This window comes from Mesoplodon bidens (genome assembly GCF_964165515.1).
Source record: "Mesoplodon bidens genome assembly, chromosome: 1".
NCBI lineage: Eukaryota > Metazoa > Chordata > Mammalia > Artiodactyla > Ziphiidae > Mesoplodon > Mesoplodon bidens.
This window is the reverse complement of record NC_138176.1, coordinates 169,877,696-169,901,722: the sequence shown is the minus strand read 5'-3', so window position 1 is coordinate 169,901,722 and position 24,027 is coordinate 169,877,696. Positions and strand designations below refer to the sequence as shown.

At 44.1% G+C, this 24,027-nt stretch overlaps 2 protein-coding genes across 3 annotated transcripts in view; one reads left to right on the top strand and one right to left on the bottom strand.

Annotated features, from left to right (window-relative positions):
• Positions 1-1,996, bottom strand: part of ASCC1 (activating signal cointegrator 1 complex subunit 1) — an 86,654-nt gene extending 84,658 nt beyond the window's left edge. Inside the window, exons 1-2 of one of the 2 annotated variants that reach the window (XM_081224239.1) lie at positions 1,898-1,996; positions 119-261 (exon numbers count right to left, since the gene is read on the bottom strand). In XM_081224239.1, coding sequence (XP_081080365.1) covers positions 119-230 — 112 coding nt within the window. In that variant the 5' untranslated portion in view covers positions 231-261; positions 1,898-1,996. Of the gene's footprint in view, positions 1-118; positions 262-1,581; positions 1,721-1,897 lie in introns of those variants that run through there. The other variant, XM_081224238.1, reaches the window with a different exon arrangement.
• ANAPC16 (anaphase promoting complex subunit 16) lies at positions 1,720-12,391 on the top strand. Its single transcript, XM_081224257.1, has 4 exons — positions 1,720-1,829; positions 4,946-5,114; positions 10,890-10,964; positions 11,695-12,391. The coding sequence occupies exons 2-4, from the start codon at positions 4,973-4,975 to the stop codon at positions 11,808-11,810; spliced, it is 333 nt and encodes a 110-aa protein (XP_081080383.1). The 5' UTR covers positions 1,720-1,829; positions 4,946-4,972; the 3' UTR covers positions 11,811-12,391.
• Positions 12,392-24,027: the final 11,636 nt, after the last annotated feature.

The following is a 24,027-nucleotide window of genomic DNA, read 5'->3' as shown; positions in this document are numbered from 1 at the left end:
GAGAGGCCAAACATCTCAAATTTCAGTGCTCACACAGAAATACACTGAAACAAAGAACTGCTTCTACAATACGGAGAACATTTTACTTCTCATCTGACCAAAGATCAACCAGGATTACCTTGATAACAGTCATCATCTTCGTCTTCATGTTGATAAGTCTGCTCTTGGATGGGATTCTTCCTGTAAGCCCGTCCACCAATTCTTAAAAGCTGTGGACGCAGAACTTCCATGATACTTTCTCCAAACAAGTCCTGTGGAATACTGAAAAATAAACCATCACCTTACCTTTTGTTTTAATCATAAATAAAACCCTACCTCTATTACATGGATCTTTATGTAGGCCTAAAAGGACATAATTGGGCATCAGTTCACAGTACATCCTAAGCAAAAGCAGCATTGTTTCCACTAGATTTCCCCTATCTAGAAGCTGTTTTAAATCAATTGCTGCATTTTCCACTACACTACTCCACTCCTGGCATACTCTAGATAGTAATTTGTAAGCTACTCTGCATTCCCCCAAAAAATGATTAAAAGATACTGAGCCCATCCATGACTTTGAAAGAGAGAAGAGAGATCTCTTCATTACTTTAACCTAAAGGGAGTAAAATGCAACCTTCTGTGCTTATCTAAACATTTGCAAAGTGTCTTACCCTCACTATTCAGCACGACCTTTAAGAGAATTAGGGATGTTAAAACACTTATCCTCAAGGGGAGGGCAAAAAAAACCCTAAATTCTTTTAGAGGTGCTAGAAATATATACCCAACAATTAGATCCAGTTGCCTATCAAAACAAAGTTAAAATATGACTTAACCAACATGGTTCTCTAAACCAACACATTGCTGAGGGGAGGAATCCGATTTCCGTAGGTCACTGCTCAAAAACTGTACATCACTCACAGAGAAGCCAAGTTTCCAGTCACCATTTAATGAATCAGTAATTTAGGAAACAAAGGTTCCTTACGGGTTAGCTGTGGTTATGTTTAACCAGTGTCCCTACCACGTATGTTAGATGGTCTTGAAGCCCAAAATAACTTAATAGAGTTCCCCCCCGCAAAAAAAGTTCCACCCCCAAAAATCAATCCTTACTAAATACACTAATGCTCAATCCTACCTCAGCCAAGTAAGTCACTTTAATTGGTAATTCGCTTACAGAACCAAGAGGAGATTTCGTGTTGTGAGAAATAACAATATAAAAGGTAAACAGACTTGAATGTCGGAAGAGGGGGCATAATTAGCAATGGTTTAATGACATTATACCCTAGTGCCCAATTTCCCAGGACCTCTCACACACACAAAAAAACTCTCCACAAAAACAGACTTTAATGTTAAGGTCGGGCCTCAGCCTGAGCTCTGGGGGGAGATAGGGTTGTCTCAGAGACAGGAAACCCTTCATCTGCCTTTTCTATACGGCCCTGGGCTACGAGACTGCTCATTAGGAATGACGGGAAAATAACCAATTTCACCCTGCTTCGCGGTGGTTTGGAGAGAGGAAGAGAGAGAGAGAGGAAAGCAGAAGGCCTGCAATGTCGTGGGGGAAGATGAAACTCTGAATCATAAAAGCGAGCAAAATAAAACGAGTACGTCAAAGGGAGCGAAGAGAAACTGGCTCCGCTGCGGTAGGAAAACGTCCGTAGGCACAGCAGGCGAAAGACCCGAAGGCCTCTTCGAGAACGCGTTCCCTGCACCTCTCCGCCCCGACCACGCCCACCATTGCACGGGCACGCGCACGCCGCGGCCTCGAGCACGCCGCCGCCCTCGTCGCAGTAAACGCGGCCGCTCCGGTTGGCCTTGGGGGCGGGGCTGTAGAGGAACGTGCCAAAGCCGCAGAGGTAAGTGGTCGAGGGCTCAGGGACCCTCGGGAGCTTGGTGGAAAGGGAGTTGATCCCTGGGATCCTACCTGCAGGGACTAGTAAAATGGAGAAAGTAGGTGGAGAAACAGGAGCCTGCCGCAGAGGGCGTGTAAGACGCAATTTCCTCAGGCCGCACCAGACTAGTGCGCATGCGGACCGGAGGGTGGCGCCTGCGCAGTGGGGCGGCGCCGATGTCGCCCCCTGGGGACCGGGGTGGCGGGGTGAGGCTTGGAGTTAGCTTGGGAACTGCTGGCATTCTGACCCCTCCGCTCTTCTGCCCCTTTCTTTCCACCCGACCTGTTTTTAGCTGCAGCATCTTTTTGAATGGTAATTCAGCTCTTTGGGACGATTTCTTAATGGAGTTTAATGATTGCCTGTAATAATTCGCCACTGTACCAGGGTACTTCCTTCAGCGTCTTTTTGATACGGAGACTTTTTCAAAAGGAAGGATTCTTTTTAAGAACATAAGCTTGTATCTGCCAGGAAGGAAGGTAGTTTATGAATACGAGGTCATCCCTATCATACATGAAGTAAATGTGTTGATCATCTTATCACTGTGAACACAACCATGCTGTGTCTCCCCAAATAGCATTGCTCTCCTATAAGAATCTCTACTGCCAATAGTTCTGACTTCCTTGATAGGGTCAAGTACTTCATCATCAGTATTTAAACGTTCAACAGAATTTTACCTAGCACCTACCTTAGGCTTGGCAGCCTAATGGGAGAAACAGTTGTGTAAATAGATCTGCAGAATAAGGAAGAAAAAGAAAACGGTAATGGATCAGCCCTCATGACACCAAGTTTCTCTATCCCCTGCATAACCTTTGCTGAGCTGCTAGCTCTGTGTTCTGTTATTTGTTCATCATTCATTCAGGAAACATTGTGATCCAGGTTCTGTGCTAGGTTTTGAGGGTAGAAAGACAACACTTTCCCCTTTTCCTAAGAAAGGGGTTCTTCCTAAGATCTTGAACCTTAAAATGAAAATGTGGAGTGCATTTTCCCTCTCCCTGAGCAGGCCCTTTCTCCTCTAGGAGTCATTTGACATTGACACTCTATGTCAAATGGAAACAATTAGGACTTTTCCCATGAGTAAGTGTGTTGAAACCTAAGTATGAAAAACTGGGACCTGCAGAGGAAAAAAAAAGATTCAGGAGTAAGTATCCATCAGTGATTTTGGGTAGCTAATATTAAGTATTTACTGTTCCAAATGCTTTAGTTATATTAACCTTCCTGACACCTCTGGTGTAGGTACTATCATTATCCCCATTTCAGAGATGAGGCAACTGAGAAGCAGAGAGGTTAAGTGATTTGTCCAAAGTCATACAGCAAGTTAAGTAAAAAAACCAAGACATGAAACTAGGCCAAGAGGCTTCAGAGTCTTGAGCTCTTAACCAGTATGCTATTTTACCTCTCAAATAGCACATGACATGCCAATAAAGCCATTGCTTAAAAAATGGCACGGCAAATAAGCTTAAAGTCCCTAAACCTCAGTTTTGTTTTGTCATCTGTAAAATGGGAGAATCGGATTAGATGACCTTTAAGGAATCTTGTGATTCCTGTGAAATGTTTAACTCATTTAGCAAACATTTATTTAAATCAGCAGCTACTTAGTATAGGCCAAGCATAATGTTTGTTTCTGGTGATCAGAATGCCTGCCTTCATAGAGAAGTTACAAACTAGTGTTTATTGTTGGTTTCACTTTAACTCCTGTTACCACCTGCTGGTAGCATGCAAAATTTAACCTAATCTTTAAAGCTGGAAATTACTTAGGTGTATCTTTCCACCTCAGCAGAAAACTCCTTATTTATGTTAAAGTTAGTGCTAATTCTGCACTCTACTTTTCAACCTTGGATGTTTTGTGTATTTTTTTTTATATCTTCTAATTCCTGTACCTTTTTTAAAAAATAAATTTATTTATTTTATTTTTGGCTGCGCTGGGTCTTCGTTGCTGCACGCAGGCTTTCTCTAGTTGCGTTGAGTAGGCTTCTCACCACGGTGGCTTTTCTTGTTGCGGAGCATGGACTCTAGGCACGTGGGCTTCAGTAGTTGTGGCACGTGGGCTCAGTAGTTGTGGCTCAAGGGCTCTAGAGCGCAGGCTCAGTAGTTGTGGTGCACGGGCTTACTTACTCCATGGCATGTGGTATCTTCCTGGACCAGGGCTCAAACCCATGTCCCCTGCATAGGCAGGTGAATTCTTAACCACTGTGCTATCAGGGAAGCCCTGTTTTTTGTATTGAATGATAGTAGTTCTGAGTTTGCAGGAAGACTACAGTATTCTTTTTAGAAAACATAAACTTTTTAGAATCTTTTGTAAATGTGTAGTATAAGCTTCTGTTTTGAACTTTTTTAATGAGTCGTGTATTCAGTACAGATTTTTCTCATTTACATTTGGACTTTCTGATTTTTTGATGTGACATATTGAACACTCACCATTCCTCTAATTCCTAATAGGCCTTGAATTCTAAGATCATTCCTGAACTATTAATATTTTGTTCCAGTTTTGGGTCGCCACCAAGTGATCAATTTGGGTATTACATTTGAATGAAAAAGTTGTGGGGTTTTTTTGTTTTGGGTTTTTTTTTTTAATGAAAGGGCCAATATGTATTTCCTAACCAATTCCCCTTCCTTAGGAACAGAACACACTGTTATTCTGGAATTTTATTTGGAAAATTTTATAAGTGAATTTCTTGGTGTGGCTGGGTCAGGATGTGTCCAAGACAAACTATCCTATGAGGCATGGTTGTTTTATCCTCATATAATTCATTTCCTCAGTTAAATTGCTACCTTGGCACTGCTGTATCACCACTTCATAACGCATAAATCACCCACAGTCAATCCTAAGTGACATAAACAGTTTGCTAATGGTAGAAAGTAGTGTTTTGAGTAGAAAAACTAAGAATAAACATATTTTCACTTAAAATCCTGAGTGACATTTTGGCCTGAGGCATCAATAAAAGATTGTGGAGTACAGAGGGTAGAAAAAATTGGAGCTAATTCTTGACTAAACTGTATGCTGGCTTTTATGGCAGCTAGAACGAAATGTAGTCAATCTCACTAACATAAACTTGCCAATTGCTGTTTTTCTTTCTCTGCAGTGCAGTGAGAATTCTACTAGAGAGGAAATGGCTGCCTCTTCATCATCCTCCTCAGCCGGTGGGGTCAGTGGAAGTTCTGTCACTGGATCTGGTTTCAGTGTCTCAGACCTTGCCCCACCACGGAAAGCCCTTTTCACCTACCCCAAAGGAGCTGGAGAGATGTTAGAAGGTGATCTCATGCTGCTTTTTGCTGAATAATTGGATTCAGACCTGCTATGCATATTAATTGTAAGGAAGCTATTAAGTGGATTGGAGACAAGTTTGCCCTGATTTCAGCTCCACATTTCATTTCTTGTCCCCATTTCAAAATAATATCTTTAAAACATAAATCTTTCTCTAGAATCAGAATTTTGGAGCTGAAAAAGACTTTGGAAATCAAGGAGGTCATCTAGAGTTATTTAGACCCAGAAAAGATAAAGTAATTTGACCATGTGAAAGGACAAAGTCAGCACTGGAACCAGGAATTCTGTTGACCTCCTGCTCCAGTTTGCTTTATCTTGGCACCAGTCTGCTTCCCTATGGTTGGTAGGTTTGATATATTTTTTTCAAATATAATTCATCGACAGATAGATTAAGAGATTCTGAGAGGAAATAAAAACCAATTTACTACTCTTGTATGTGAAGATGACTCCTGGCCCACTGCAGGACGGTGCTGTGTGGTTTTTCTAGCACTAGAGCTGGATTTGCATCAAATCTTCCCCAATCTTATTCAGCACACATTTGCAAACTGGCTGGCCAAGATCGGGGCACAGGCTGTAAGCATGAAACAGCATTGGTACCTAGAATTTATCAGATTCATGTCATTTTAGGGTCTGGACCAATAAATTCTTAATAGGGAGCATAAAAATCACCAGAAGAGCTTATTTAAAGTGTACCTTTCTTGGGCTTCCCTGGTGGCGCAGTGGTTGAGAATCTGCCTGCCAATGCAGGGGACACGGGTTCGAGCCCTGGTCTGGGAAGATCCCACATGCCGCGGAGCAACTAGGCCCGTGAGCCACAACTACTGAGCCTGCGCGTCTAGAGCCTGTGCTCCGCAACAAGAGAGGCTACGATAGTGAGAGGCCCGCATACCGCGATGAAGAGTGGCCCCTGCTTGCCACAACTAGAGAAAGCCCTCACACAGAAACGAAGACCCAACACAGCCAAAAATAAATAAATAAAATACTGAATACATAACTACTTTAAAAAATAATAATAATAAAATAAAGTCTACCTTTCTGGCTCACCTTAGAGATTCCAAATCAGTGTAGGTTACAGCATAGGAATCTCCATTTTGACCAACATCCAGGAGATTCTCATGAAAATGGTCCTTAACTGTTAAACTGTTCATCATACCTTGAAAAAAATTAGCAAAGAACCTATCAAGGATTCAAAATCTACTTGATTCTAGCACATCTGTGCTTAATTATATATTGATATTTTTTGCTTTAAATATTGCAAATTTCAGTAAGTATATTTAAAAATCTGGAAATGTCTGAGAAAGGTACAAACTGTAGTTAAGAGTCGGCTTTTTGGGGTAATCTTTATTCATTTATATCAGGTATAATAAAAAGCAGAGGTTTGGATTAAGCCAGGACAAACAGAAGAATCATTTGTTACAGGAAAACATGGGAAGACTGGAACCGTAAGGCTTTTTAGAATTGGTTCAAGTCATGATTAGTAGACAGTCAGTGATACATCTGAGGCGTGTGCACTTCTGTCTTTGCCCTTTTGTTTTCTTCAATTGTGTTAACTGAATACTCAAGCGAGCATCACTGAGTCTGGAGGTAGCGAATATTTGGTGCCTTGTTTACCATATTTGGCGCTAAAAATAAATTATGACTTCAGTTATATGCAGCAGAAACCTGGTATTAAGGAAGCTTCCCACAAAACAAAACAGAAGTTGGAGGAACTTAAATTACTTAATGAGTTTTGTAGCAGCAGAAGAGGAATCATTGTTTAACAATGGACCCTAAGATTGAAGTCATTTAAATTCTAGCTACAGGAGGAATTTAATACAGGAGGTGCCTCCTTGGTCTCAAAGCTATCAGCATTCTTTGTCAGTGTACACCAGATTACTTGGAAACACTAAAGAAGAAAGGCTTCTAAAATTACTCTAAATGTTGATATTCTAACAAGTTATAGTTCTATCCACTTCTATTCCATCCCATTATGCTTCATGGGGGACTGTGTTGCCTTTCTATTGTAAAATGAATTTAAATTAAGTTTAAATTCACAGTGCACAGTTTTGATTCTCTTCCTCGGGTTTAAAGTTTCACCTACATTTTAAAGCTGCTTACATTTAAGGACACACTATGAAAACTTAGAGATGGTAGTCCTTGAACTATCCTGGTCAAATGAAGAATGTTAAATTGAAAAGAGTACCCTTAAATGTGAGTTAATAAGGATGCTAGTTTGGAAGCATCATCTACCATGTTTATAGGTGATACTATTATGCAAGTAATCTAACACACATGAACCTGACCATTTTTCTTACGGTAGTTTAATTGAATACAGGCAAAGCTTGTTTTGTTGGGCTTCGCAGAAACTGTTTTTTTTTTTACAAATTGAAGGTTTGTGGCAACCTTGCCTTGAACAAGTCTGTTGGCGCCATTTTTTCAACAGCACTTACTTGGTGTCTCTGTGTCACATTTTGGTAATTCTCACAATATTTCAAACGCCCCATCAGCAGAAAGATTACAATTCACTGAAGGCTCAATGATGGTTAGCATTTTTTAGCAATAAAGTATTTTTTAATTAAGGTACATACATTGTTTTTTTAGAGATAATGCTATTGCACACTTTTATAGACTACAGTATGGTATAAACATAACTTTTCTATGCAATGGAAAACCAAAAAATTAGTGTGACTTGCTTTATTGCAGTTGTCTGGAACCAAGCCCACAATATCTCTGAGATATGCCTGTATGAAAATAGAGAAGGAATAGTTGCCTCTTCAGAGTAAGGAACAAAAGCAATTAGGAATCAAGGTTGAATGCTGTCTATAATCTTAACAGGTTAATCTGATCTTGCGTCCTCCTAAATCTAGGATAATAAACCCAAATAACCTGTACTTAACCTTGTGAATTAACTTTTTTGTGTACCTGCTCTCTGATAACAGACATCTCACATAAACAGTATACTGTACAGGACTTTTCAGCATTCCCCTGCCCTTGGCTAGGATTGTTCTCACCCAGTTATTAGTAAGCAAATTAGAGACTGCCTTCCAGCCCAGAAGTGGCTGAATTTTAGTAACATTGTAGGCCACTGAAGCATAAATTATCTGCCATTGTCTATTTTCCTGCTGTGAGGTAATATTCTTTTAAATGAATTTGTTAGCATCCTATTTATTGGAGTTGGCAGTGGTGTTAGATTTGGACAATTTACTGAACTTTTCACCATTTATAACCTTTACTTGTCCCTTAAGAGGAAAGCTGATGTATTGCTACTTGGTGTGTTAACAAAGGGTTTGATTACAATTTCTAAATGGAAGACAGATTGCGCCAGGCTGACTCCTCTGGAGAAATTCCAGGCTTTAGATTGGTACAGATATCACATCTAATAGGATGTGGCTAAGAAGCAGTAGACTTTGTGGTTAATACAGAGCTGCAAATCAGCAAAAGTGTGTTCCGTAGACATATAGAGTGGAAAAGTGATATGCAGGTGCCTTTTTGAAAGATTAGCTTACATCCTTTTGCTTTGAAGTTCATTACCAAGGGAAATATGCAAATGTTATAATTTAAGCATTTATCCTAATAACACCTGTGATTAAATGTAAGTGGGAGGTAGCACTTGCAAGAGCTTCCAAACAATCTTGGCCTGTTCCTAACAGAATCCCCGCTGCCTTGTGTGAGATCCTAAAGTTCAGGATCAAACCACCTGAGAAGTGAGCTCTAATTCTCTATGCTTTGCTCTTCCTAAAGTAAAACAAATTATAATTTGATCCTTTAAGCAAGGGTATGAATGCTGGCATATTTACACAAAAGAGGCATAATAAATTGCATCATTAGTGTCAAATGTTCACACAGTCCCTCTTCCTATAGTGGGATTCATAGTTATTTTCTGGCCATTGCCCTTATCTAAAAAACTCAGTAATATCATTAGCTTACCTAGATCTTTAAACTGGACAGCCAGTATAATATCTAGTTAATTGAAAATAAAAAACTTTTTGCTCAATTTAGATGATATGCTCACAAATGACTTACATTCAGCCAGAGGGATGGGGGTGGGAGAAAGGAATAGAATCATATCCCATGTAGCACAGTATTTAGAAAAGAGGTTGGGTTTAAAGAATAACACCCCAAAGTCTACCTCACTATATGAAAGAAATTATATTTTTGAAATGTTATACAATATGTGTATATCAATGCATAATATATTTTCATACATAGGTATGGAAATAATTATATTTTTGCATCAGTTTTTTTTTGTTTTTTTTTTTTTGGTGATACGCGGGCTTCTCACCGTAGTGGCCTCTCCCGTTGCTGAGCACAGGCTCCGTATGCGCAGGCTCAACAACTCGGGCCCAGCCACTCCACAGCATGTGGGATCTTCCCGGACCGGGGCATGAACCCGTGTCACCTGCATCGACAGGCGGACTCTCAACCACTGCGCTACCAGGGAAGCCCTTTGCATCAGTTTTGAAGATAATATTAGAAGCCCTCTTGGTTGTATATTCAAGCTATTTGGATACAGTATCTATAGTTTTTCTTATTTTTTTTTACCATGAGCTTCTGAAATAAGGTCTGCCTTGTGTGGAACTCAGCATGAAGTCAGGATGTGTTAGTCCTATCTCCTTGTCACTTAATACCTGGCTGACGCACCAACCCATGATTGATGAGTGAGTGTGTGACACCCAGTAGTGCTGGCATGAACTACTGCCTAAAAAAAGACAGCTGTGTCCCCTCCCTCCGTTTGTTTTAGGATTTTTGCAGTAAGATCTCTTCACCAAATGGTTTCAGCTACCCCTTTAAAAGTCACATTTTCCTACATGAGTTCTTTGTCTTTGGGGGTATGTTTTGCCGTATCAGCCCTTGCCTGACAAGGAAAAACATGAACTAGCTTATGTTTCACAGTCATCTTTCAAGTACTGGGGTGACTGAGTTAGCTACCTTCTTGTAGCCAGTTCTTGGCACCAGTACAATGCTAGGTTCTGAAGTTGCACCATACCCTTATGGCCATGCAAATTGCAGTGTTTTGATTCAGTTGGAAAATCAAGGTTACAGTTGGCGTTTACAGAATGAAGCTCCCCAGCAGTGTTTTGTGATGGCCATAGTGATGTAATTTGAAATATAAAATATCAACAATAGCTATTTTTCCTCAGCTTTACTTTTTATTTATTTATTTATTTATTGTGGTATGCGGGCTTCTCACTGTTGTGGCCTCTCCCGTTGCCTAGCACAGGCTCACAGGCCCAGCCGCTCCACGGCATGTGGGATCCTCCCAGACCGGGGCACGAACCCGCATCCCCTGCATCGGCAGGCAGACTCTCAACCACTGTGCCACCAGGGAAGCCCCAGCTTTACTTTTTAGAATGAAAATGATTAAGGGTTCTGGTGTACCTTTGTATTTTGAAAGCACGGGAGCCACATGGCCAAATATGTCAGCTGTCAGTGTTTGCTTGACATACACAATAGGAGAACATTAAGAAATTGTCAGGTTAGGATGAGGGAAATGTTGACCAGGACATCGAACTGGGGTTTCTTGTTTTTGTTTTTTTAACACTATTTTTAAACTCTTTTAACAAGTGGAGGGACTATTTTAATATTCTAGGTATAGAAGAAGTAGCTTTTATAACACAACAGTGTTAATTCTAAGGGAAACAGAAGCCCTCTTTGTAAACACTAAACACTAGACCCCGAATGTAAAAGCAGGGAAAAGAATGGATATGTTTACTAGGTTTATCAGGCACCATGAGACTAAAATGGATTAGAGCAGATTAAAACTTTTCCTCTTCTCTTTGTAGATGGCTCTGAGAGATTCCTCTGTGAATCCGTTTTCAGCTATCAAGTGGCATCTACGCTTAAACAGGTGAAACATGGTAAGCACATGAGTGTTGTGTACTTAACTATGAGAATAAATTTATTGGGGGGTGTGAGGGGGGAGGGGACTTAGAAAGGTCAGAGTGCTTGGTAACAAAAACTCAGCAAGGCTATTTAAGTGGACGTTCCAAATTACCTGCAGACAAGAACATTCTGCGGTCTTAATCCAGACATAATGTCCACATTGAGGCTTAAAGTTGAAGTCAAAGGGGTTAGTTTTCTAGGGGAGTTAATGCTTCCTACTCCGCTTGTATTGCTTTTTCCTCTCCTTTCTGAAACCTTCTTTTACTGTTGTACTCCATTGGTTACCATCATTATCTGCATCTTTGGGTATTTATGTAATACCTCTTGGTCTAACTGGACTCTTAAGATCCTGGTAGCACCTTTTCTGTTCCATCATCCCTCACCAGGTCTTCATTTATGCATCAGGGAGCTCTGTTCCCCCACCAAACCAGACCATTTCTCCATAGAGAGCATAATGTTGCGGGGGGGGAAAGCTGCAATTGCCTGTAACCCTAGGTTTTTAGTATACAAATCACAAATTTAGTACACAAATGGAATGGAGGATAAGTACTACTTTTTTTCTTTTTTTTTTTAAGATTAAGTCTTCTTACCAACATAGGGTAAGACCCCATTACTAGAATCTTGAGGGGGAAATCCTTTCAGAAATTATTTTTAAATCAGCCATCATGTTGTTGGTTGATACATTATCTCCTTGATTCTTTACAGATCAGCAGGTTGCTCGGATGGAAAAACTAGCTGGTCTGGTAGAAGAGCTGGAGGCAGATGAGTGGCGATTTAAACCCATCGAGCAGCTGCTGGGGTTCACACCCTCTTCAGGTTGACCTTGCCTGGACAGTCACCTCTGGGGCACAGCAAGTGCAGGTCCAGTGAGGAACTTTTCTTACAGCTTACATAGCCATCCAGAGATTCACAGCTCCATCACTGAATTGTTAATTCACATCCATACTTGGTTTCTCTGTATCTATCCACAAGCAACAAATACTTAAATGTGTGATCTTACAAGGAGATTTTTTGTTTTATTTGTTTTAAAAAGTATTGAGAATCAGATTTAGGCAACTGGCATCACAGAACCAGGAGGTTTGGGTTTAAGAGAGATTTATAAAACTTCACAAGCCAGGACACATGCCAGAATTGGCCAACAGAATGGCATCCCTCCTGTCAATTCACGCAGTTCCTAGAATCCTCACCAGTCAAGTCCGAGGTCAGGATCTGGAGTTATAAAATACAGCATTTCTGACCTAAAACCGTTCTTTTTGCAGATGAATGTGATTTCAACTCAGGACCTGTCCAAATTAGGAATTTTTTAAGGTTTGGGATTTTTTTTCTATTTTTAGACATCTAATTCTATAGATTCTATCTTTTTCTAACCTCCTCTAGGCATGCCAAATGCTGACAAAAAGAATTGCTTTTTGAATGTTGAAGTTCTGGTAAAAATAAAGCAGTGAGCAAAATCCTTTTAAACACAGAAATCCTGAGTTCATCTTCTTGGTGGGCTCAGGCAATTCTGTAGCAAATAAATCCTTTGAAAGAGCTCCAAATTGGTTTCTTTATCCTTTCAAAGCCTCAGGGATTTAGGCTAGGGGAAAGAGGTCAAATTACTTTTTCTAAGAAGGGAATCTAAAAACCATTTCTCCTAAGCAAGTGGTAAGTTTGCTTTCTCTCAGGGATATTTGTCTTTTTAGAAGTATATGAATTTATCATCAGTATCTGAGTAGGTTTTCTACCATGAAAAGGAAAAACCTGGAAAGCTAAGAGGTGTCTTTTGTTTTCCCTCGTGGGACCCCAGGGTCCACACTGCACAGTTAGGAGAATCATTTATTAAATTGTATGCAAATTTTGCCTCAGACAGCATTTGCCTTTCTCCTCATTAATAACTTGTACCTGACCTGCTTAGAGTTGGTTAATTATGAATAAATAAGATCCCGGTAGCAATTGGCCTTAATATCAGGAGTTCAGACTGTTTTAACACCTAGTATATAACAGGCAGGTGGTGACCTCATTGCGTCGAAAAGGAATCTGAGCACAGGGAAGTTAAAGACCTGCTCATGGCCACGTAGCCCAGACAGAAGAAGATCTTGGCACTTAGAATAGATTGCAGTTGATTGACAATTCAGCCCACTAACCCTGTCTCTGAAGCACATCAGAACACAAAAATTACCAGTCCTCAAACTCACCTATTTCCATATTAATACTTCTTAACCTAAACTAGTTACATATTTGAAAGCCATTGAGTTTCCTAACATCGTCCTTTTTGGCATCAACCATCTTTATGATTACCAAAGGAAAAATTTAAAATACCTAGTCTGCAATAAACCTTTAAATCATATTTTCAGTGACAGTTCAGAAGCAATCAGTAACTTTCTCTCATTTGATTTATGTAACTGTACAGCACAAACGCTGTATTACCTCATCGTTACCCTTTGGTATTTGAACTTACAGAATTTTTTTCTCGGGCTTCCCTGGTGGCGCAGTGGTTAAGAATCCGCCTGCCAATGCAGGGGACACGGGTTCAAGCCCTGGTCCGGGAAGATCCCACATGACGCGGAGCAACTAAGCCTGTGTGCCACAACTACTGAGCCTGCGCTCTGGAGCCCGCGAGCCACAACTACTGAAGCCCGCGCACCTAGAGCCTGTGCTCCACAACAGGAGAGGCCACTGCAATGAGCGGCCTATGCACCACAGTGAGGAGTGGCCCCCACTCGCGGCAACTGGAGAAGGCCCGCGTGCAGCAACGAGGACGTGATGCAGCCATAAATAACTAACTAAACAAGTGAATAAATAAATTAATTTATTTAAAAAAAAAAAAGAAGGAGCCTGCTGCAAATACCAGTATCTGGTATAGCCAAGCAATGAACTGACAGGGGTGGAGAAGGCCTTCGGATTTTACCAAGGAAATTGTTGGTGACCTTGTCTCAAGAGCAGCCACCTTAGTGATACAGTGGGGGCAGAGCCAGACTGCTGTGGCTGGGAGGGTGAGTGGAAGGTGAAAATATGGGGCCAAATCTAGGCAACATCTTTAAGAAGTTCAGTGGGAAGCAGAGGCAAAAATGGGGGACAAAGCGGGTGATGGTTAAAGTAGGACACATAGTCAAGACATTTGTTCTGGGGATAAGGTCAAAGAGAGAGGGCATAACTGAGGGTGTAAGGTCCCTGAGGAAGTGGAAGGGATGGGACCCAGAGCCCAGGTGGAGTGATTACCCTTAGAGGGAAGGAGGGCAAAAGGATAGTGCTGATGCGGGTAAATGTGTAGGTGAGGTGGCAGGAAGTCCCATCAGATGGCTTCTATGTTGTCTGTGATGGAGGAGGCAAATTGGTGCATGGCCTGCGGCAGGGGCAGGACGAAGCGGGAACAGTGGGCTTGGGAATGGTCCCTGTGAAGAATGGGAGGGAGCTGACCAGGGTCGGAGGATTGCCAAGCACATTCAGGGGCCATTTCCAGTTTGAGTCCCTGAATTTGCAATGGCACCAGTTGTTGGGGAAGTATACCAGCAGCTCTTAGCAGCCTGGCAGTAGGAATGGAAAAAATGAATAGTTGGTGGTTACAGTCTTACACGGTCAGGGCAAGGGGGTAAGCAAATTGTTGGTCTAGGGCTAGCAAGGGAAGGAAGTGAAAACAAGAAGAGGTTGCCAGAGAGAAATTAGAAGGGTCAGACATCTCTCTTTTTTTTTTTTTTTTTTTTTGTGTGTGTGTGGTACACGGGCCTCTCACTGTTGTGGCCTCTCCCATTGCGGAGCACAGGCTCCAGACGCGAAGGCTTAGCGGCCATGGCTCACGGGCGCAGCCACTCCGCGGCATGTGGGATCTTCCCGGACCGGGACACGATCCCGTGTCCCCTGCATCGGCAGGCGGACTCTCAACCACTGCGCCACCAGGGAAGCCCGAGCCCGACATTTCTTGAGGGCCTACTATGTCTCTGGTAATATGTAGGCAATAGAAATACAAAGATGGAGCAATAGTTCCCAAACCTAGCTGTGCCTCAGAACCAAGCTTAATAAAAATACTCCCTGGCCTCATTCCTGGGGTCCAATAGGTCTATGACTGGGGGTCTCATGTGACCCTCCTGCAGCCAGTTTTGGAAACCACTTGGACCAATGAAAAAGCAGACAAGTAAACAGACATATGGAATCTATACAGCACCATAACTCCATGACTCTGGTCTATATGGGGTGCTGTGGAAGCCAAGAAGTCTTGGAGGTGAGAAAGAAGGGGAGATAACAAGGAAACTTTCCTAGAGAAGGTGAGCCTGGGCCTGAGCATGACTGCTCAATTGGGGTTAGAGGGGAATAAGCCAGAGAACGATTCCAAGTACAGGGAATAGCACGTGCATAGGCAGGGCCGCATTCATGGAACTCCAAGTCATTTGGTGTGGCTGGAGCTGAGCATGTAAACCGGGGAGGGGTGCGACCTCTCAGGAGAAGGAAGCAAGAACCAGATTGTTTTAAGCCTCATTCACCATGCTCTACTTTCCATCAAAAGAGCATTTCTCTGACACGGACAGGGTACACCTAAGAAAAAGGCCAAGAATCCTGACTTTTACAATAAGTAACTTAGGAAGCAGGCTCCTCAAGACCTGGAAGGGTTAGACCCTTAGGCTGGTATAGCATCAGAGGTGATCTTTACAGACCACTAGGCAGTACTGTTCACAGTATTTTTGCTCTGGCTGGAAAGTAAATATTTACGGATTTGTATTTATTTGCTTATTTTTAGGGAAAGGCAGATGTTCTAAGCTCAGACTTATTGAAGGAGCCTCCCTTCTGGGCTCTGAGCCAAACCAGGATAAGAGGCAGCTTGAAGGGATCAAATATAAAGTATACGGACATTGCGGAGAGATGTTTTTCCCCCCAAATGGTTTCTCCTCCTTCCTTCCCTGGCCCTGAAGGCCTGAAGTAAAATCCCACACCCTCTCTCCCCCTCCTTGTTCTCAGAAATCCCCAGGCATATATTTGAAGATAAACCACACAAGCATGGGCATTTCATCTGTTTAGCAAACCCAAAGGTCATGTTCAGGGGCTGTTGAAGTCAGACTCTACCCACGTAACTTTCTGAAGAGTCTCCAAAATATAGTAAATCTGGAATCTTCTGTGAAGTCAGGGCAACTTGGCTCTCCAACATAATGCCTAGAGGACAACCTAGGACTTTGTATCCTGGACCAGCTTCACTGCCCAGAGAAGACTCAAGGCTCATTCTGTGATCCTGCTTCAATGCTCAAGGCTAGAGTGCTTTTTGAAAGCACTCCTGATTGTGAAAAGGAAAATCAGACTCTCCCAGCCAGCCTGAGATTGCAGCTGGAGGACCAGGTGCTATGGCCCCCAGAGACCTATGGACTTAGGAGCCAGGAAGAAAGCAGGACATTGAGCCAGGAAGAAAGCAGGACATCATCCCCATGCCATCTCTCAGTACAGTGGAGTATTCATTCCGAGAGCTAGAAAAGCAGCAGAAGGGGGGATGGAGGACCAAGGAGGAGGGCAGCGCCTTGTTGTCTGGGAGCATAAGCTCTGGCTGCGCCTGTAGTTAAGCCTTATCCACTATGCTGCAGCCAAGGGGCATCCTTATTAGGCAAATAGGAAAGCAGGGCCTTAGCCTCAGAGTTCTGCAGCTCTTCATGACCCCGGGGATCACTGAGTCCAAGGGCAGAGAAACCATCTCCCATTCTGAGCCTCTGCAGTCTCTTTTGAGTCCTGCTGGCTCTGTGGCCAAAATGAACTTTCCATGAAAAAGAGTTAGGCTCCTGGAAGGTGCCAATTTAATACTCTTCAATTTAAAAGCTGCCAAGGGGGATGGGAAAGGCTTCAGTAATTAAGGCATGAGTGACCATGAGGGCCTGGGCTCAGCACCCACACCTCTCATTTTGGCACAGAAGCTCTCCGGGTAGGTACAAGTCATACCCAGGCACTGGGGACTCATCATGGTTAATATATAGTGAGGAGTAACTATATGTGGGGCATTGTGCTAAGTACTTCACACACATGATGTCATTTACTCACTGGGAGAGGGCAACAGAAAGGCCATGTGGGGCAGAAGAAACCACCAAGGAATGGCAGGAAAGAATCCCATAGACTAAGAGCTGAAGGGCCTTAGCAACTGTATTCATTTGAGCTAGGGCTGCCATAAGAGCCTACTAGGGCAGCCATAACAAAGTACACAGACTGAGCAGCTTAAACAGAAACTTAATAGTCTCACAGTTCTGAGGTCTAGAGGTCCAAGATCAAGATGTCACCGTGGTTGGTTCCTGCTGGAGGCTGTGCAGGAAGGGATCTGTTCCAGGCCTCTCTCCTTGGCTTGCAGATGACCATCTTCTCCCAATGTCTCTTTACATCATCATCACTCCATGCATGTGTCTGTGTCCAAATTTCCCCTTTTTATAAAGATACCAGTCATATTAGATTAGGGTTCACCCTACTGAACCTCACTTTAACTCAACTACCTCTATTGAGTTCTATCCCCAAATAAGATCACATTCTAAGGTACTGAAGTTAAGACTTCAACATGTAAATTTTGAGGAGCGACACAATTCCACCTGTAACAGCAATGATGTCTAACCAAATCCTCTACTTTTATAAATGAGGGTATTGAAGCCTTGAGTAGGAAAGTGACTTGCACAGAGTCACACAGCAAATTGGAAAAACTAAGACTAGAACCCAGGTCTTTGGGGGCTGCCAGTTTTGTGCAGATTTCCCTGGAGTAGCAGCACTGCCAGCTTTGGGAAGCTCCTTCTCCAAGAAAGGAATCCCTGAGCTTGGATAAGTATGGGCAGCATCCAGTCGAATCTCTTTATAGGCATGGGGTGAGGACACACTAAAACTCTCTTACAAACCAATATTTGGGAAAAGACTCTGAAATGCCAGAGTGGAAGGAGCCCTATTAATAGAGCTTAATATAAGCACTGGGGTTTATTTTCAATGGCCAGGCCCCTCATTAAGGAGGCAGATACGTGGTGTGTTATAAAAGAAGAGCTTTGCTCCTTACTTGTAACCCCCAGTAGCACAGGGAGCCAGAGTACGGCTGGGTGCTGGCTGCTCACAGACTCTCCCCGACTGTTCACTCTCTCCGGGCTTGTCTCTGCCTCAAGGCTGGCATCTGGCCTCCATACCTGGCCATTCTGCAGTCAGTTGTGAGAACTCACTAAGAAAACTCTTTTGAAAGTCTCACGCAACGTGCAGGAGCAACATGGGTTTAAGAGCCTTGTTCTCGCAGCTTCAAAAACGAGGAGGCAAAAATTGAGATCGAATATAGTATGGAAGTGTGGGTGACACCAAACCGCAGATGAGTTGATAGGCTGCGGGGAAGGAAGTGAAAAGTTCACCTTGTCCTTCCCTGTAACGGAGGGCTGTTGGTTTTGCAGAGGTTTGCTTTAAAAAAAATTTTTCATTCAATAAAAATAGCTCGGTGGGACAACACATTATAGCATTCGTGGAAATAAAAACTAGGAACCACATCATAGGATGTTCTGCTCCAAACTTGGCCCTGGTTCCCCAGGCAGCTCCCAGTTCCTTTTGATTTATGCAGCAGCCGTGGAGGCCCTCACCCCATCCCAGGTGGGGCCTGGACTTCAGGGAGGAAGGGAGGAGGTGGTCCAGAGGCATCAGCTGTTTCCCTGCTCATGAGCCAAGACCCTCGCCTCAGCTAGAAACTCAGCTTTGTCCCCTGTGTCTGCCTTCCGCACTGTGAAAAGTTTCCATCACAAAGGGCTGATTCAGGAAACCAAGGTTAGAGGCAAACGGTCTTATTTGAAAATGGTGAAGGCCAGCCAGGCTTTGGGCTTCCTGCATTGATTGCTCTCCTGGGGCCTGGGACCAGCCCACCAGGGTGGGGCGGGCAGCTCTGCAGGTTACAGGATGTGAAAGTGGGGACTGAGGTTAGGAAAAAGAATAAAAGGCTAGGACCAGAACACACCCAGCAGAAGGCCATGTGCAGTTCTCCTCTTCAGGGTTTCCTGTGGGTACACTGAGAACATTGTGTTCTGGCTGTGAACTTACCCGGCTGAGCCGGCTCCAGACTCCGCCCCTGGGTCCTAGTGCTGCCTCTCACTAGCCTTGGCCTTAGGTCACCTGCACCGCGTAAAGCCCAGTGAAGGACCCCAGGAGGCCACTTCCATTGTGCCCTCCCTACTGGGTGAGCCTCCAGTGACCAGAGTGTGGGCACTTACCTTCCCATTCATCCTGAATCATCTTCGACTTGCTTGGCACTGTCATGTAATAGCATCTCATGTTCCTCATGACAAAACCTCCTTCAGATGACAAAACTGAGGCTCTGGGAAATTGGGAGGAACAACCAAGGTCAGTAATTCAAGGTTTTTGGACCCAGATCTCCTGACACTTTAGGGATAACTATTTAAAGACCAGCACTTCAAACCCTTGAAATGAATGTAAGCCTTTACCTTCAAAGTTTCTCTCCAGATGAATTTGACAGTAAGGTGATTTCTTAACGAATTCTCCAAAACAGCTAAAAGCTCTGGCATGTGGTGTAGAGCTGACCAGAGGGAACTGGAGAGCCCAGTGCTCTCTCTGCCCTGTGCCTCAGCTCCCTGGACCTGCCACCAGAAGCCTATGTGCAGCCCCACACTAGTCCTGGATTGTTCTGGGCCTGGGTAGGGTCCTGAAACTCAGAGGCAGATGCTGGGCCCCAGCCCAAGTAGCCAAGAATCAGTGGGCCAGAAGAGAGGGAAAGGGACTCAGGAAGGGGGTTGAACTCTCAGGTTAGAAGAGATTTTTTCAGTTTTTAAACTGGCTTCTGGATCATCAATTCCTCTACTAGACGGTGAGCCTCTTTTTCCAAGTCATCTTTGTATCCTGTGGGTGTGCTTGCCCTTGATAAACGGTTGTTGAATGACCTGAGTAGAAGTCACTCACCGGAAGGCCTTGCCTGTAGCCATGGATCACAGTCTTTCCCAACTGCACATTGAGACCTACTGTGTACTAAGTAAGCAATGATTGATAAAGGGCACACAATTGCTAAAAACAAATGTACAAACAAAGGAAAGGCAGCCATGGTGTCTACCCCTCCTAGAGATCACAGTCTAGTGGAAAGAAAGGCATTCAATAAGCAAGAACAATCCCTAGGTGGAGTCCTGAGTGCTGTGGGTGAGCACAGAGCAGGGAGACCTAAGAACATTGGGGGCCCAGGAAAGTCCTCGAGGGAGAGCTCTTCAAACTGAGAATCAAAGGGAAGTTAGGAATTAGCCAGACAGAGGAGCCTGGGAAAAGGAGCTTCAAGCAAAGGTAACAGTGCTTGTGAAGACGTGGAATTTAGAGATCAGGTGGCTCATTGATAGAACTGAGAAAAGTCTTCTATGTCTTCTGAACCCCACCAGTGGGAAATCTAGTTCTCACTCCAGGGGAGAACCCAGGCATTGTTATTGTCCATAAAAAAGGTATCCTACTACTTCTCTGTGGCCTTCCCCTAGGCCCTAGACTCCAAACCAGAGGAATCCTAAAAGCTGACTGGGATATATTTGAGGCAGGAAGGCCATGAGTGTGGCCAGAAGGGGCAGGTACTAGTTCAGGCACTGGGACCCTGGACTGAGATACTGGGCAAGTCACTTCCGACCTTCCTCTGGACCTCAATTTCAGGCTTTAAGTATTCTCAGTAGTTAGCCTGACATTTAGACCTTCCTGAATTAATGACTGCAGTTTCCATCTGGAAAAAGACTTCTTCCAATGCTAAGATTCTGGGTTTGAGACCCACAGTCAGTCATTCCCAGGATTCTTTTGGCAACAGAAGTGCCATGAAAGGAAGGAGGACAGTGCCCAGCACACCCACAGTAAATGTTTGTTGAAAGAATGACTGTTCTCCCTGAAGTCACTCTAAAAGCTTTGATGGATCCTTGCTTCTCTCAACAGCTGCTTTGATCTCCATCACTCCTAATCCTGTGCAGTCATTATCACCCACCTACTTCATAGGCAGACATCAGATTTAGTTGTGAAAATAAACCCTAGATCTTGCCTTTAGTGCTCCATCCTAGGGGAAGAAGACGGAAGATGACTGCAGGAAGCTGAGAGGCAGTGTAAGGAAGAAAGAGAAAGGCCTAAGATGGTCAGAGTCTGAAAATCAGTGCACATTCTCACGTAACACTCCCTGTCTTAGAAACCCCAAACCTGCCAAAAGCTCTGCCCCCTCCGGTGAACAGCTAGAACTCACCAGGGCTTGCTGGAAGAGCTCAGGAAATGGACAAGCACTCCCTGAGCCACCACATTCCCTACTTGCCCTGAATCAGGCGCTATGGTAAGGGCAAGAGTTCCCAGCCGGGCACACCCTGAAATTCATTTTCCCTCTTCTGTGCATTTCCAGGCTAGTCCGCAGAAGCCTGATTCATCCACAACCGCAGTGAAACATAGAATTAATTCCAGCTATACCCTGGGTGAGCTAGGCTATTATGGCAACCAAACCACTACTTACAGCATTATTTTGTTGGGAAAATGTGTTCTGAGCTCCAAGCAACCAAATTATAAGTGGGACGTAGGCACACCCAGGTTCGAATCCCAGTTTTAACACTTCCTAACCATGTGGTCATGGGCAAGGCACCATCCTCTCCAGCCTCAGTTTCCTGCTTTGTAAAAGAATACCTCCTTTAGGATGTTGGAGTGCTGACTGACTAGACCCCTATGAAAGTTCCCCATGGCCCAGGGCAGATGTCTCCCTCCTGCCTGTCACAGGAACTTTTGGAGGGAGACCTGGAGAGATGACTCCAAACACAGTCCCTCTGAGGAGGGTTTAACCAGCTTGCATGGTGGCAGCATTACCACTGGGCTCAGTCTCAGAGCAAGTGTTTCTGAGATAAATGAGCTGCTGTCTTAGAAATCACAGAACATTCTTCATCTTTGACCTTCTCCAGGCTTGTATTGGCTTCTCTGAGCCAAGAAACTTCTCCTGCCCCAACTCAGCTCCCTCTCTCCCAATCACTCCATGAACAGCATTGTTCTGGTTTCCTTTGCTCCTGATCCTAGTCAGGGGCTTCGCCTCCAGAAGGGGCCAGAAGCCCTGGCCTTTCACCCAAGCCTGGACGTGAGCCCACAAGAACAAGCAGGAGGAGGGCAGAGACCCAGGCGGCACCGCCGGGCCCTGTGAAAGGCAGACTCCCCCTGCCGCCTTTGGCTTTGGCCCCTCCTTGCTCTGTTCTTTTCCAAGTTGCAGCCAGAACGGTCTGTACCCGAAGGATGGTGAAACAGCCAAGGAATCCGTAGGGTCCTAAAGGTCGACCGCCTTCCTTTCCTTGCCGTTGTTCCCAAAAGTTAAGGTTTCCTGGTCTTGGGCTCCTTGTCCCCTACCCAGGGTCACAGGCACTGTGGAGGTCAGTCATCTTGAATGAGCCTCCCCTACACTGCCCTGTGCTTCCCACGTTCCATTTCCACAGCCATCCTCACTTCTCCCCATTTGGAACCACAGAGCCTTCCCAGACCCTTCCCCCATCTGTCCAGGAGCTGCAGTACTTCTCACTGGGTCTCAACTGCTGCAGCCCCACCCCACCTCTTTATCCAACCCCCAACCCCATCCGCAATCCTGCAATAGCCAAAAAACAAAAACCTCTTGTGAAAGTAATATGAGCTCATGGTAAAAATCCAATTTCCAGGGCTTCCCTGGTGGCGCAGTGGTTGAGAATACGCCTGCCAATGCAGGGGACACGGGTTCGAGCCCTGGTCTGGAAAGATCCCACATGTTGCGGAGCAACTAAGCCCATGTGCCACAACTACTGAGCCTATACTCTGGAGCCCGCGAGCCACCACTACAGAGCTCGAGCGCTGCAACTACTGAAGCCCGCATGCCTAGAGCCCGTGCTCCACAGTAAGAGAAGCCACCGCAATGAGAAGCCCGCGCACCACAACGAAGAGTAGCCCCCACTCGCCACAATTAGAGAAAGCGCATGCACAGCAACGAAGACCCAACACAGGCAAAAAATAATAAATAAATAAAATTTATTTTTTTAAAAATCCTATTTCCAGTGTTTCTACAAAGCAAAATAAAGGTAACCTTACTTTTTAACCTGAAAAGAAAAAAAAGGTATAAAGTGAAAAACTAAAAGCCTCTCCCACCCCTCCATCCCTCAGAGATAACCTCTGGGGGCAGTTTTTCCAGTATCCTTCTAGATGTTTTCTCTGCACATGTAAGTGTGTGTCTGCAGGGGAATGTCCTCTGTTTTTCCTTCAAAATGAGATTAGAGGTTACAAATTGTTCTGCAGCTTGTTCTTTTTGCCTAACAACGTATCGGGTATTTTTCCAAAACTGACCTCACTCTTTTTAACACCCACATAATACTCCATGATTTGGATGTACTATAGTTTATTTAACTGTTATCCTGCCACAGACACTCAAGGTGGTTTTTTTGTTTTTGTTTTTTTTTTTCAGTTTTTTTCCATCACTGTCTAACTGGTTCCCGGCCTCAGGTCTCAAATCTCTGATCTGCCTTCCACACCACTGCTTGATTGTAACACCAAGTCTGACTATCATTCCCAGCTCAGCTGTTTTCCTTGCGTTAGGATTATTCACAAGGTGTCTTATCTCCCCTCCTAGGTCTTAAGCTCAGGACAGGGTGTTTGCCTTGGAGGTCCTGACAAGGAGCACTAAGCCTGTCAACTCCGCAGTTTTTGAGCCAATCTCAGTGCTGCCCTGGGGAAGTAGAAGGAGGTTCTCAGGCCACATGGACACTCATTTTCTTTTTCCTATATATGTGTTGGGAACTCTGGGGACCTGGCTTTGTGCAGGGCACTGGAGCTCCGGGATGAAACAAATACAGACCTTGGCAAGCTTACAGTTTAGTGGGAAAGACAGGCATTGTACATCCACACAGATAAATACATGGATAATTACATATGGGATGAGTGCTTTGAAAGGAAACAACAGAGAAGGGATGGGGCCACCAAGAGAGAGGGCCAGGGAAGCCAGCAGACCATGGGATCTGGTTCCCATTCCAGGCCACTTCCCCTTTAATCTTCTCATCTGACAAGAAGGGAAATACCTCTTTCAGTTTTAACTTTCTGTGACAATAATACATGCTATCAGAGTTCAGGGCAAGTAGAGTTCCCCACTGCCTGGTAAGGGTCAAG

Coding starts and splice junctions, on each gene's coding strand:
- ANAPC16 (XM_081224257.1), top strand. CDS start 4,973: ATGGCTGCCTCTTCATCATCCTCCTCAGCCGGTGGGGTCAGTGGAAGT. Junction 5,115..10,889: donor AGCTGGAGAGATGTTAGAAG/GTGATCTCATGC, acceptor TTCTCTTTGTAG/ATGGCTCTGAGAGATTCCTC. Junction 10,965..11,694: donor GCTTAAACAGGTGAAACATG/GTAAGCACATGA, acceptor GATTCTTTACAG/ATCAGCAGGTTGCTCGGATG.